This window comes from Zonotrichia leucophrys, unplaced genomic scaffold (assembly GCF_028769735.1).
Source record: "Zonotrichia leucophrys gambelii isolate GWCS_2022_RI unplaced genomic scaffold, RI_Zleu_2.0 Scaffold_34_1600103, whole genome shotgun sequence".
Lineage (NCBI taxonomy): Eukaryota > Metazoa > Chordata > Aves > Passeriformes > Passerellidae > Zonotrichia > Zonotrichia leucophrys.
The window spans coordinates 607,629-621,346 of record NW_026992239.1 but is presented as its reverse complement, the minus strand read 5'-3'; the positions used below and the strand labels follow the sequence as shown (position 1 = coordinate 621,346).

Below are 13,718 nucleotides of genomic sequence, written 5' to 3'. Positions count from 1 at the left end.
GGGGGGCTCAAAGAATCCCTCACATGCACCCCCCCCCATAGATCCCTTGCAGCCCCCTCCCCATTTTAGGGTCAGGTGTTTGTGTCCCGTCCCCCCCCCCACCCACGAGATCTGAGAGTGGCGGGAATAACAAAAAAAATAAAAAAAAAAAAAATGGAAAAAAAAAAAGGTTAGGACCGTTAGGAACTTTATTAATTAATTAATTAATTGATTGCTCTCTTATCGACGCCAGAACTCGGCCCAAAAAAACGGACGAAAAAGAGGTGGGGAATCCCCAAAATGTCACTTTGAGGGGAAGGGGGGGCGGGACGACAAAACCCCATCCCAAAATCCCCCAGGAGCCCCCTCCCCCAGTTCCAGGGACCCCCCCCCCAAGCCCAGTCCCCCTCAATTATGGGGGAGCAGCCCCCTCATTATGGGGCTGGACCCCCCCATTATGGGACTGGACGACCCCCAAAATGCCCCAGTGACCCCCCTATATGCGCCAGTGCCCCCCCATTATAGGGTTGGACCCCCCCCAAAATATCCCAATGAGCCCCTCCCCCCCCATTATGGGGCTGGACCCCCCAAAAAGCCCCAGGACGCCCCCCCCCCCCAAAATATCCCAGTGCCCCCCATTATGGGGCTGGACCCCCCACCCCCCATTTTGGGGGCCCCCACTCAAATCCCACCATAGGGGGTGGGGGTCTCACCTGCCTTGGAACCCCCTCTAATCAAGGGGGGGTCCTGGGGGGGTCCCCAGGGAGGGGGGGCAATGAGGAGGGGGGGCTGCCAGGCGGGACCCCCACCCCTTGAGGAGGAGTGGGGAGGGGGCTCGGGGGGGGGGTCCTGGCATCGCCCCCAGCCCCATTATTGGGGACCCCCCCTTGGGACCCCTCCCCCGAGCGGAGCCAGTCGCGGTCGGCGGCCGTGAGGATGCCCTGGAGCTCTGGGGGGGGGACATAGAGGGGGTTTGGGGGGGTCCTGAAGTTTGGGGAGGGGGTCCCAGACCCTGGGGGGGGTCCCGGTGTCGCTCACCCCCAGCCCCGGTGGTGGCCGTGTCCAGGTGTGGCAGCAGCTCCTGGGGACAGGTGACACCAGGTGGGTGATTGAGGGGGGGGGGGTCTGTGTTTTGGGGAGGGGGCTCTGTGCCCCCCCCCCCCCCCACTCACCGAGAGTTGGTTGAAGCCGCAGAGTTGGGGGGGGGTCGCGCTCGGCCACCGCAGCACCGAGAGCTCCAGAGCCCCCCCGGGGGGGCTGCGAGGGGGGGGTACAACATGAGGTGACCCCTAAACCTCAAAATACCCCCAGACCCCCTCCCCAAATCCCCAAAATACCTCCAGACCCACCCGGGGGGCTGTGAGGGGGAAAGATTGGGGGGGGGGACACATGAGGTGACTCCCAAATACCTTTAGGCCCCTCCTCAAACCCCTCAAATACCCCCCAGACCCCTCCTCAAACTCTCTAAAATATCCCCAGAGACCCCTCCCCAACCCCATCACCACCCCCTAACCCCTTCCCAAAAACAGAAGGGGGGACCCCCATCTCCTCAGATTAACCCGGGGGTCCCTGGGGGCTGCGGGGGACACAAAGTGATCCCTCCAAACCCCTCCCAGAACCCCCCAAAAAAGGGCAGGGGACCCCCCCCCGAACCCCTCAGACTCACGGGGGGCTCCCGTCCCGCTCCCGGGGGGGCAGCAGCGCCGCCGCCCCCCCCTCGGGGTCCCCCCGGGGGTCTCCCCGGTCCCGGTCCCGGTCCCGGTCGAGGCGGGCGTGCAGGCGGAAGGTGACGGCCTTGACGGCCCCGAAGAACGCGGCCACCAGGGCACAGTACAGGGCGGGCACGGCCCGGGACGGGGGCAGCGCCTGAGCAGGGGGCACAGGGGGGTCAGCAGCACAAAATAACAGACATAAAGACCCCCAAAGAGGCCCCAAGACCCCCATAAACACCCTCTAAAGACCCCTCCCAAAGAGCTTCCATAGAGCCCTCAAAGAACCCCATAAAGACCCTCTAAAGACCCCCATAAAGACATCCCCAAGAGCCCCATAAGGACCCCTCATAATCATCCTCTAAAGTCCCCCTAAAGACCCCCCAAAGAGCCCTTCAAGAGGCCCCCTTAATGCCCTAGAGACATCCATTATCGCCCCCTGAAATCCCCTCTAAAGTCCCCCTAAAGACCCCTCTAAAGAGCCCCCAAAGAGACCCCAAAGGACGCCAAAGGTCCCCCTAAAGACCACCAAAGAGCCCTCTAAAGACATCCCTAAAGACACCCATAAAGACCCTTAAAGTCCCCCAAAAGACCCCCAAAGAACTCCTAGACTTCTCTAAAGATCCCCGTAAAGATCCCTCTAAATTCTCCCCAAAAATCCGTCTGAAGACCCCTCTTAAAGTCCCCTCTAAAGACATCCCAAAAGACACCCATAAAGATCCCTAAAGCCCCTCTAAAGTCCCCTATACAGACTCCCTAAAGTCCCCATAAACATTCTCTAAAGACCCCTTTAAAGACCCTAAAAGGCCTCCTAAATTCTTCCCTAAAAATCCCCCTAAATTCCCTCTAAAGACCCCTCTAAAGTCCCCCTAAAGGCCCTCAAAGAACTCCTAAAGATTCCCCTAAAGAGCCCTCAAAGGCCCCCAAGAGCCCTCCTAAAATCCCCTCCAAAGACCCCTAAAGACTCCCCTATAGACCCCAAAAATCTCCCTAAAAACCCCCCTAAAGACCCATAAACATCCTCTAAAGACCCCCCTAATGAGCCCCCAAAAATCTCCTCTAAAGTCCTCCTAAAGACCCTTAAAGATCCTTCTAAAGACCCCCAAAGACCCTCTAAATACCCGCCTATAACTCCCCACAAAGACCCCCATAAAGACCCCCTAAATGCCCTTAAAGACCCCTCTAAAGTCCCCCTAAAGACCCCAAACCCCCCCATCTCCACAGAACTCCCCCTCACCTCCTCCCCCACCCCTCAGAGCCCCCCGAACCCCCCCAGCCCCCCCGGTTCCCCCCGTTCTCACCGAGTACAGCCCCAGCGGCAGCCCCAGCAGGAACAGCCACACGTAGAGCCGCACGCAGTTGGCGAACGCTCCGAGCTGCGGCTCCAGGAAGCAGCCGCCGGTCAGCGAGGCCCACACGCCCTGCCGGAGCACCTGCAGCACCGCCTCGCCCGCCATGGCGGCGCCGGGACCCCCCCGGGCCTTCCCCGGGATCCCCGAACCCTCCTCAGGGTCCCGGCGCCGCTTCCGGTTGCGCGCGGTAATGACGTCATAGGGATAAACCACGCCCCCTAGCGTTGGGCACGCCCTTTTGGCACTCCCCGCCCGTTCGGCGGATAAGCCACGCCCCTTTCCGGGTCTGGGCGTGGCCAAGTCCCGCCGTGCCCCGGAGCGCGGAGGGCGCCCCCCAGCGGCGGCGGGCGGAGCCGCACCCCGGCCTTGGTGGGGGGAACCACAGGGGAGGGCGGGGGGCGCACACGGGACCCCTCCCCACACCGGGACCCCTCCCCACCCCGGTATCCGCATCCAGACCCGCCCCTCCGGGTGTCCCGTGAGCCCACCGGGGGCAGCAGCGCCTCCCCCAGCGCTGTACGGGGGTCCCGGGCTCAGCTCCGCTCCCCCCTCCCCGCTCCGGCCTCTCTCGTCCGGTCCTTCCCCCCCCCCCACCCACGGCGTCCGGTGCCCCCGGCCCGCCCCGTCCGGCGCTGGTTCCTTTTCCTTTGTCCCGGTGACAATGTCCCGGCTCCGCCTTCCCGGGGCCGCCTCAGCCAGCGCGGGGATCCGCCGGACCCCCGGGAGCGCCGAGCGGCCGGGCCGCCCCCTGCCCCCCCCCGGGGACGCCGCCGGACGCCGCTTCCTCCTCCCCCCCCCGCCGGGCCGGGCGGCGGGGGCTCCGGCGGGACCAGGCGGGGACGGGACGGGGCGCGGGGGGCCCCGGGGGACGGGACGGGGAGGAGGGGACGGGGCACGGGGAGGGAGGAGACGGGGGGGGCTGTGGGGGGGTTGGGGTGGGTGGGGAGGGGGCGTAGGGATCCCCCGGGGGGGTTGTGGGGACCCTTTGGAGCTACCGGGATCGGGGAGATCACCCGGGAGCGGCGGGGAGTGTGAGGAGTCACCGGGAACGCGGGGAGCCCCGGGATCTGTAGGGACTCCCAGGGGATCCATTGGGACCCCCAGGGACCACCGGGACCCCCGGGATCTGTAGGGAACCTCAGGGACCCCCGGGATCTATAGGGACCACCGGGATCTATTGGGACCACTGGGATCCATAGGGACACCCCGCGACCCCCGGGATCTATAGGGACCCTCAGGGATCCATAGGGACCCCCGGGACCCCCAAGAGTCCATAGGGACCCCAAAGGACCCTCAGGGACCCCCAGGGATCCATAGGGACCCCTGGGATCTATAGGGACCCCAGGAACCACCGGGACCCCCAGGACCCCTCCCATTTGAAGGGACCTATAGGGCACCTATAGGATCCATAAGGGACCACGTGAGGTGTGGGGACCCCCCAGGAGCCATCGGGACCCCCTGGACCCCATAACCCCCCCCTGGGGGGCTGCATTGGGACCCCCAGAGCTGTCAGACCCCACAGGCAGCACCTGCAGGGCTCAGGTGACCCCCCCAGGACATAAAAAGGGAGCCCATGGGGACCCGCTTGCACCCATAGGACCCCCCTGGGCACCCAAAGGACCCCCCAGGACACCCACAGAGGCTCCCTAAGCCCCTCAGGCAGCTTCAGGACCCCTTAAACCCCTCTACAGGACCCCCCAAGCCCCCCCCAGCGAGCCGGGGCTGGGGGGGGGGTCGCACCCCATGGAGTGGGGTCGGTCATCGCCCCCCTCCTCATCCCCCCCGGCGGGGTCTCATTCCCCCTCCCCTCCCCTTTCCCTGTCCCCCCTTTTCCCACAGCGCTCCCCTTTTCCCCCCTCCCCAATGGGGGGGTCCCAATCCCCTTTTCCCCCCTCCCCAATGGGGGGGTCCCAATCCCCTTTTCCCCTCTCCCCTCGGGGGTCTCGTTCCCCTTCCCCATCACTTGGAGAGGGGTCCCGTTCCCCATTTTCCCCATTCCCGGAGGGGTCCCGCTCCCCTTTTCCCCTCTCCCCTCGGGGCTCCCGCTCCCCTTCCCCATCCCCGTCCGGCTCCCGTTCCCCATCCCCGTCCGGCTCCCGTTCCCCATCCCCTCCCTCCCCGCCCGGTTCCCGTTCCCCGTCGCCACCGGGCGGTTGCGAACCGGCCCGGGCGGCTTTCGGGGAGCTGCGGCTGGAGGAGGTGATCGGTGCCGGCGGTTTCGGCCGCGTGTTCCGGGGCACCTGGCGGGGCCAGGTAGTGGCGGTGAAGGCGGCGAGGGGCGACGCGGGCGCGGCGGGCGCGGCCAGCCTGCGGCGGGAGGCGCGGCTCTACGCCCGCCTGCGGCACCCCAACGTGGTGGCGCTGCGGGCCGTGTGCCTGGAGCCGCCGCACCTGTGCCTGGTGATGGAGTTTGCCGCGGGGGGGCCGCTCTCCAGGGCCCTGGCCGGGCGCAGGGTCCCCCCCGCCGTCCTGCTGGACTGGGCTCGCCAGGTGGCGCGGGGGATGCGGTACCTGCACTCCGGGACCCCCGTGCCGCTCATCCACCGCGACCTCAAGTCCAGCAATGGTGAGGATTTGGGGAGGGGGTGGTGGAGGGTGGGGGTAGCAGGGTGGGGGGGCGGTTATCAGGGTCCTCAAGGTGGGGGGATCACTGATATTGGGGTCCCCATGGTGAGAAATCCCAGATATTGGGGTCCCCAGGGTGGGGGTTCACTGATATTGGAGTCTCTAGAGTGAGGAATCCCAGATATTGGGGTCTTTAAGGGTGGGGGATCACAGATATTGGGGTCCACAGGGTGAGAAATTCCAGATACTGGGATCAGCAGGGTGAGAAATCAGATATTGGGGTCCCCAGGGTGGGGGTGCACTGATATTGGGGTCTCTAGAGTGAGGAATCCCAGATATTGGGGCCTTTAAGGATGGGGGATCCCAGATATTGGGGTCCCCATGGTGAGAAATCCTGACATTGGGGTCCCCAAGGTGAGGAATCCCAGATATTGGGGTCCCCAGGGTGGGAGAGCCCAGATATTGGGGTCCTAAAGAGTGGGGGATCCCAGATATTGGGGTCCCCAGGGTGAGGAATCCCAAATATTGGGGTCCTCTGTGTCCCCAGAGTGAGGAATCCCAGGTATTGGGGTCTCAAGAATGAGGAATCCCAGATTTTGGGGTCCCCAACGTGAAGAATCCCAACTATTGGTGTCCCCAACATCCCCAGAGTGGGGCTCCCCCCTGTCCCCATCAGAACAGGGGATCCCAAACCCCGCTGTCCCCAGGGTGGGAAGGACACCCCAAATGTGGGGTGGTCTCACTTTGGGGGTGCCCCTGACCCCGTGCCCCCCCCAGTTCTGCTGGCCCAGCCCGTGGTTGGGGACGACGTGAGCGGGAAGACGCTGAAAATCACCGACTTCGGGCTGGCCCGCGAGTGGCAGCGAACCACCAAGATGAGCGCGGCGGGCACCTACGCCTGGATGGCGCCCGAGGTGATCCGGGCATCCACCTTCTCCAAGGGCAGCGACGTCTGGAGGTGGGCAGGGGTCCTGGGGGGGCGTGGGGGGGCGAAAATCAGGGTGGATTTTGGGGTGCCCCCATTTGTGGGGTCACAGAGCTGCGGGTGTGGGTGGTTTATGGGGGCCCCCGAGGTGATCCGGGCATCCGCCTTCTCCAAGGGCAGCGATGTGTGGAGGTGGGCAGGGTCCTGGGGGGGGCGTGGGGAGTGAAAATCAGGGTGGATTTTGGGGTCCCCCCCCATTTGTGGGGTCACAGAGCTGCGGGTGTGGGTGGTTTATGGGGGCCCCCGAGGTGATCCGGGCATCCACCTTCTCCAAGGGCAGCGACGTCTGGAGGTGGGCAGGGGTCCTGGGGGTCCTGGGGGGCGGAAATCGGGGTTTGGGGTGGATTTTGGGGTGCCCCGTAAAGGACACCATAGAGATTCCATAGGGATCTCATAGAAACCCCATAGGGGTTTCCCATATGTACCCTGCCCCATAGGGACCCCCATAGAAACCCCATAGGGACCCCATAGGTACCCTGCCCCATAGGAACCCCCCATAGGGACCTCATAGAGACCCCATAGAGACCCTGCCCTATAGGAACCCCATAGAAACCCCATAGGGACCTCACAGAGACCCCACAGGGACCCCCATAGAATCCTCATAGGGACCCCATAGAGACCCCACAGGGACCCTGCCCCACAAGGACCTTGTAGGGACCCCATAGTGATCCCACAGAGACCCTGCCCCATAGGGACCCCATAAAGACTCCAACAGGGACCCCATAGAAACCCCATAGGGACCCCATAGGTACCCTGCCCCATTGGAACCCCCCATAGGGACCTCATAGAGACCCCATAGAGACCCTGCCCTATAGGAACCCCATAGAAACCCCACAGGGACCCCATAGAGACCCCACAGGTAACTTTAGGGTATCCCTGGCAGGTTTAGGGTGCTGTGGTGGCTTTGGGGGTGCCCATAGAGGATTTGGGGTGCCCCATTTGTGGGGTCACATAGCTGCAGCTTTGGTTGGTTTATGGGAGAGTTGTGGGGTGGTTTTGGGGGGTCTGACCCCATTTTTGTCCCCCCCAAAGTTATGGGGTGCTGCTGTGGGAGCTGCTGACCGAGGAGCTTTGGGGATGCCCATGGAGGATTTGGGGTGCCCATTTGAGAGCTGCAGCTTTGGGTGGTTTATGGGGGTCACCTGCAGAGTTGTGGGGTGGTTTTGGGGGCTCTGACCCCATTTTTGTCCCCCCCAAAGTTATGGGGTGCTGCTGTGGGAGCTGCTGACCGGGGAGGTGCCGTACCGGGGCATTGACGGCCTGGCCGTGGCTTATGGGGTGGCCGTGAACAAACTGACCCTGCCCATCCCGTCCACCTGCCCCCCGCCCTTCGCCCAGCTCATGGCAGGTACGGGGGTCTTGGGGGGTTTGGGGGGGCTGGGGGGTCCTGGGGGGATTTGGGGGGTCGTGGGGAATCAGAGGGGTTGGGGGTTTGTGGATATTGGGGTCTGCAGGAGTTTGGGGGTGCTGAGGGGTTATGGGGGGTCCCTGTGGGGTGTGGGGGTCCCTCAGGAGCCCCCCCAAGCTCATGGCAGATATTGGGGGGCTTGGGGGGATTTGGGGGGTCGTGGGGAATCAGAGAGGTTGGGGGTTTGTGGATATTGGGGTCCGCAGGAAGTTGGGGTTGCTGAGGGGTTATGGGGGGTACCTGTGGGGTCGCTGTGGGCTGTGGGGGTCCCTCAGGAGCCCCCCCAAGCTCATGGCAGGTATTGGGGGGCTTGGGGGGTTTTGGGGGGGTCGTGGGGAATCAGAGAGGTTGGGGGTTTGTGGATATTGGGGTACTCGGGAGTTTGGGGTTGCTCGGATCCCTGTGGTGGTGAGGGGTTGTGGGGGTCCCTGTGGGGTGTGGAGGTCCCTCAGGAGCACCCCCAAGCTCATGGCAGGTATGGGGGGGCTTGGGGGTCGTAGGCAATCAGAGAGGTTGGGGGTTTGTGGATATTGGGGTACTCGGGAGTTTGGGGTTGCTCGGATCCCTGTGGTGGTGAGGGGTTGTGGGGGGTACCTGTGGGCTGTGGGGGTCCCTCGGGAGCCCCCCCCAAGCCCCCCAATTCCCCTCCCCAGCCTGCTGGGAGCAGGACCCCCACCGGCGGCCGGGCTTCGGGACCATCCTGCGGCGCCTGGGGGGGCTGGAGCCGGGGGGGCTGGGGCCCCCCGAGTCCTTCCACTCGCTGCAGGAGTCGTGGCGCCGCGAGATCCAGGGGCTCTTCGACGAGCTGCGGGCCCGCGAGAAGGTGGGGACCCCTCCCCAAATTCCTGGGGTATCCCCCTGAGAACCTGGGACATCCCCAAAACTCCTGGGACCCCTCCCCTAATTCCTGGGGTATCCCCCTGAGAACCTGGGACACCCCCAAAACTCCTGGGACCCCTCCCCTAATTCCTGGGGCACCTCCTCTGAGCACCTGGGACCCCTCCAAACACTTGGGACCCCTCCCCAAACACCTAGAGCTGTACCCATTAACACCTGGGACCCCTCCCCAACACCTGGATCCCCCAGCCCTTAGCACCCGTCCAGGGACACCCCCAGACCCCCTTGGACCCCTTCACCAGCCCAGGCCCCCCCCCCCCAACTCCCCTGTGGGACCCCCAAACTCCTCCCCATTGACTCTGCTGTCACCCCACTGTCCCCATCACCCCATTGTCCCCATGACCCCATTGTTCCCTTGTCCCATGACCCATTGTCCGATCACCCCATCACTCCCACTGTCCACACTGTCCCCATCACCCATTGTCCCATTGTCTCCATCACCCCATTGTCCCATTGTCCTACTGTCCCCATTGTCCCCATCACTCCCATCACCCCACTGTCTCTATTGTCCCCATCACCCCATTGTCCCCATTGTCTCCATCACCCCATTCTCCCCATTGTCCTCATCGCCCCCATTGTCCTGATCACCCCCATCACCCCATTGTCCCCATTGTCCCCATTGTCCCCATTGTCCCTATTATCCCCACTGTCCCCATCACCCCATTATCCCCACTGTCCTCATTGTCCCCATCACCCCATTGTCCCCACTGTCCCCATTGTCCCCATTGTCCCCATCACCCCATTGTCCCCATTGTCCCCATTGTCCCCATTGTCCCCATCACTCCCATTGTCCCCATTGTCTCCATCACCCCATTCTCCCCATTGTCCCCACTGTCCCCATTGTCCTGATCACCCCCATCACCCCCACTGTCCCCATTGTCCCTATTATCCCCACTGTCCCCATTGTCCTGATCACCCCCATCACCCCACTGTCCCCACTGTCCCCATTGTCCTGATCACCCCCATCACCCCATTGTCCTGCTGTCCCCATTGTCCCATTGTCCTCATTGTCCCCATTGTCCCCATCGCCCCATTGTCCCCTTATCCTACTGTCCCCATTGCCCCATCACCCGACTGTCCCCACTGTCCCATCGCCCCCACCACCCGTTGTCCCCATCACCCCATTGTCCCCACTGTCCCAACTGTCCCCATTGTCCCACTGTCCCCATTGTCTGATCACCCCATCACCCCATCGCCCTACTGTCCCATTGTCCCCATTGTCCCATCACCCACCGTGCCCCCACTGTCCCCGCCGCCCCAGGAGCTGCGCAGCCGGGAGGAGGCCGTGGCCAGGGCGTCGCGGGCCCAGCGCTCCCAGGCCGAGGCGCTGCGGCAGCGCGAGGCCGCCGTGGCGCGCCGGGAGCTCGAGGTGCTGGAGCGGGAGCTCAGCCTCATGCTCAGGGGGCCCCCCCGGCCCCCCCCGGCCCCCAAGAGACGCAGACCCCCCTTCAGGAGGCCACGGAAACCGGCGGATCTCATCGGGATGCCGCAGGGTGGGGGAAAATGGGGCTGGGGGATTCGGAGGGTGTTGGGGGCTTTAGGGCGTGTTGGGGTTTTGGGGGAGAAGGGGGGGATTGAGGGTTTGGAGGGTTCTGAGGGGTCTTGGGGGATTTGGGGGTGCAGGGAATTTAGGGGTCTTGAGGGAGCCAGGGGGCTTTGGGGGTCCTGAGGGATTTGGGGGGCTTGGGGAGCTTTGGGGGATGTTGGGAGCTTTGGTGGTCCAGGGGATCTGGGGGTCTTGAGGGAATCAGGGGGATTTGAGGGCCCAGAGAATTTGGGGCTCCTGAGGGACTTGGGGAGGTCTTGGGGGGAGCAGAAGTTGTTGGGAGCTTTGGGGCTCCAGGGGATTTGGGGGTCCTCAAGAAGCCAGGGGTCTTTGGGGAGCTTTGGGAGGTGTTGGGGGTCCCGGGGATTTGGGGATCCTGAAGGAGCCAGTGGGCTTTGGGGCTCTGGGGATTTTGGGGTGCTGGAGGATGTGTGGGTGCTTTTTGGGGGGTTTTTCTGGGGGGATTTTTGGGGCTCTCCTGACCTTGGCCCCCTCCCCAGATTTCAAGCACCGCCTGACCGTCCAGGCATCCCCTGGGGGAGACCCCCGGAGCCACGACCCCCAGGATGGCCCGGGGGAATCCCCGCCCTTCCCGCGCCTGCGCGCCATCCAGCGTGAGTGACGTCATCCCCGGGGGGCGGGGCGGTGACATGACCCCCCGGTGACCCCCCCTGACCCCGTGTCCCCCACTTTGTGTCCCCAGTGGAGCCCGAGGAAGAGGAGGAGCCACCGCGGGGCCGTGGGGGTCGGGGCAGTGCCCTCAATGGCAGGTGAGTGTCCCCACCCCCACCATTTTGGGAATTTGGGGAGGGGTCTTTGCACACCGGGACCCCCCCCCGGACCTTCGGGTGTCCCCCCCAGGCGCCGCCTGCGCCCCGATGAGACCACCTGGTACCTGGACACGGAGGAGCTGAGCCCGGGGGACGCCTCCCCCAATGGTGGGTCTGGGGGCTTGGGGCTGAGGGGGGGGGGTGCACCCCTGAGGACCCTTCCCCAATATTTTGGACCCCTCCCCAACACCTGGGACACCCCCCTGAGGATCCTTCCCCAACACCTGGGACCCCTTCTCAACACTTGGGACCCCTCCCCAAACACCTGGGAACCCCCCCGTTGCACCTGGGACCCCCCCCAAACACCTGGGAACCCCCCCATCGCACCTGGGACCACCCCCCAATACACTTGAGACCCCTCCCCAAACACCTGGGACCCCTCCCCAAACATCTGGGACCCCTCTGAACACCTGGAACATCCTCTATGGACACCTGGGACCCCTCCCCAAACACCTGGGAACCCCCCCTAAACACCTGGAACACCCCCTATGGATATCTGGGACCCCTCCCCAAACACCTGGGACCCCTCCCCACACCCGGGACCCCCCCGATCACCCTTCCACCCCCCGCAGCCCCCTCCCCACGCTGACCCCGCCGTGTCCCGCAGGCGAGGCCGGGCCCCCCCCGGAGGCCGAGGAGGGTCGGGGGTCTCGGGGCGGGACCCCCCGGCTGCTGCGGCGGGCGCTGCTCAAGGGCTCGGCCCTGCTGGCCTCGCTGGGGCTGGGCCGGGAGCTGGCGCCCCCCGAATCCCCCCGAAGCCCCCCGCCCTCGCCGGGGCTGCTGCGCCTCTCCCCGCGACGCTGGGAGCGAAACCTGGGGTCCCCCGAGTCACCCGGGACCCCCGAGACCGGGCGGGCCTGGAGCCCCGGGACCCCCGGGACCCCCGAGCCGAGCCGAGCAAGGACCCCCGGGACCCCCGAGCCCAGCGGGACCCCCAGGACCCCCGAGCCGAGTCAAGCCCGGAGCCCTGGGACCCCCGAGCTGAGTGGGGTCCAGACCCCCGGGACCCCCGGATCCCCCAATCCCAGCAGGGTCCGGACCCCCGGGACCCCCGAGCAGGGGCGAGCCCGGACACCCGGGTCCCCCGATCCCAGCGGAATCCGGACCCCCGGGACCCCCAAGACCCCCGGGACCCCCGAGCTGAGGCCAGCCCGGACCCCCAAGACCCTGGAGCTGAATTGGTCCTGGACCCCTGAGCAAGGGGGAGGAGCCAGGACCCCCGGGACCCCCGGGACCCCCGAGCTGGGCCGTGCCCGGACCCCCGGAACCCCCGGGACCCCTGAGCCACGTCGTGCCCGGACCCCCGGGACCCCCGAGCTGGGGCTGCAGCCGTCACCCCGGGGGGCTCGGAGACCCCGCGAGCTGAGCCCAGCCGGGACCCCCGAGTGGGGTAAGTGGGACTGGGGGGGGTTCTGGGGCAGTTTTGGGGTTCTGGGGGGTTTCAGAGGGTAATGGGGGCACTGATGGGATGTTCTGGGGGGTCAGAGGGCAGTTTGGGGGGATCCTGGGGCAGTTCTGGGGTTCTGGGGGTTTCAGGGGGCAGTGGAGGCACTGATGAGGTGTTCTGGGGGTTCTCAGGGCAATTTTGGGGGTTGCAGGGCAGTTTTGGGGTCCTGATGGGGTTCAGGGGGCAGTGGGGGCACTAACGGGGGGTCCTGGGGCAGTTTTGGGGGGTCGTGGAGCAGTTTTGGGGATGGGGGGCGATCGCTTCGTCCCCCCAAGCCCCGCCCTTCCCCACAGGCCCCGCCCGGCCCCGCCCCTCCCCGCTCCGCCCCCGCATCGATCCCTGGAGCTTCGTGTCCGCGGGGCCTCGCAAGGCCCCGCCCCCCGCCGAGCCCCGCCCCCGAGATCCCTTCACCGACCAATGAGAGCGCCCGCAGCGCTTTGGACCCGCCCCAGCCACCCTCCGGCGACCAATGAGCGGCCGCGAAGGACGGATTGACAGCAGCAAGCCCCTCCCGCGTCGCAGGCCACGCCCCACCGTGCTGTGATTGACAGCTGCGAGGCGGAAGCCCCGCCCACGCTGGCGCGCCATTGGTCCATGCAAAGGGCATTACAAAAAAGCCCCGCCCCTCCTGGGCGGGGCCTTACGGCAGGAAACCACGCCCCCCTCCTGGGGCAAACCAGGAAGCTCCGCCCTGATTGGTGGGCGCGCTGAAGCCCCGCCCCCGGGCGGTCCCGACACTGGACGGGGGTCCCGGGAGCTTCGGGGGGCGCCCGTGACCAAATAAAAACTCCCGAGACCCCAAAACTGCCGCGGGCGCCTCGTCCTGACCTGGGGGGGCCCAAAATGGGGAGGGGTCGCTGTGTTTGGGGGTCCCACCCCCCCCTTGGAGGGGCACTCTGGGCGTTGGGGGGGCCTCCCGTTTGCCCCCATCCTCATCCTGGGGGTCCCAGCGCTTTTTGGGGGGGTCCTTTCTACTTTGGGGGGGTCCCAGTTTGGGGGT

General features: G+C 65.6%; 2 protein-coding genes across 2 annotated transcripts; one reads left to right on the top strand and one right to left on the bottom strand.

Annotated features, from left to right (window-relative positions):
- Positions 1-568: 568 nt before the first annotated feature.
- Positions 569-3,447, bottom strand: LOC135460346 (pecanex-like protein 3). Its single transcript, XM_064737153.1, has 5 exons — positions 2,990-3,447; positions 1,646-1,845; positions 1,152-1,236; positions 1,018-1,060; positions 569-928 (listed from the first exon to the last, which is right to left on the bottom strand). The coding sequence occupies exons 1-5, from the start codon at positions 3,143-3,145 to the stop codon at positions 714-716; spliced, it is 699 nt and encodes a 232-aa protein (XP_064593223.1). The 5' UTR covers positions 3,146-3,447; the 3' UTR covers positions 569-713.
- A 561-nt stretch (positions 3,448-4,008) lies between these two features.
- Positions 4,009-13,515, top strand: MAP3K11 (mitogen-activated protein kinase kinase kinase 11). The gene is made up of 10 exons (XM_064737123.1): positions 4,009-5,606; positions 6,383-6,563; positions 7,790-7,938; positions 8,652-8,821; positions 10,157-10,388; positions 10,942-11,055; positions 11,145-11,211; positions 11,303-11,379; positions 11,879-12,661; positions 13,012-13,515. The coding sequence occupies exons 1-10, from the start codon at positions 4,784-4,786 to the stop codon at positions 13,137-13,139; spliced, it is 2,724 nt and encodes a 907-aa protein (XP_064593193.1). The 5' UTR covers positions 4,009-4,783; the 3' UTR covers positions 13,140-13,515.
- The last annotated feature ends 203 nt before the right edge of the window (positions 13,516-13,718 follow it).

Excerpts from the sequence above, each read along its gene's own strand:
- MAP3K11 (XM_064737123.1), top strand. The coding sequence starts at position 4,784 with ATGGAGTGGGGTCGGTCATCGCCCCCCTCCTCATCCCCCCCGGCGGGG. Across the intron at positions 8,822-10,156 it reads AGCTGCGGGCCCGCGAGAAG|GAGCTGCGCAGCCGGGAGGA; the intron begins GTGGGGACCCCT and ends CCGCCGCCCCAG. Across the intron at positions 11,056-11,144 it reads GCGCCTGCGCGCCATCCAGC|TGGAGCCCGAGGAAGAGGAG; the intron begins GTGAGTGACGTC and ends TTGTGTCCCCAG.
- LOC135460346 (XM_064737153.1), bottom strand. The coding sequence starts at position 3,145 with ATGGCGGGCGAGGCGGTGCTGCAGGTGCTCCGGCAGGGCGTGTGGGCC. Across the intron at positions 1,061-1,151 it reads GCGGCTTCAACCAACTCTCG|GAGCTGCTGCCACACCTGGA; the intron begins GTGAGTGGGGGG and ends ACCTGTCCCCAG. Across the intron at positions 929-1,017 it reads GGCCACCACCGGGGCTGGGG|AGCTCCAGGGCATCCTCACG; the intron begins GTGAGCGACACC and ends TCCCCCCCCCAG.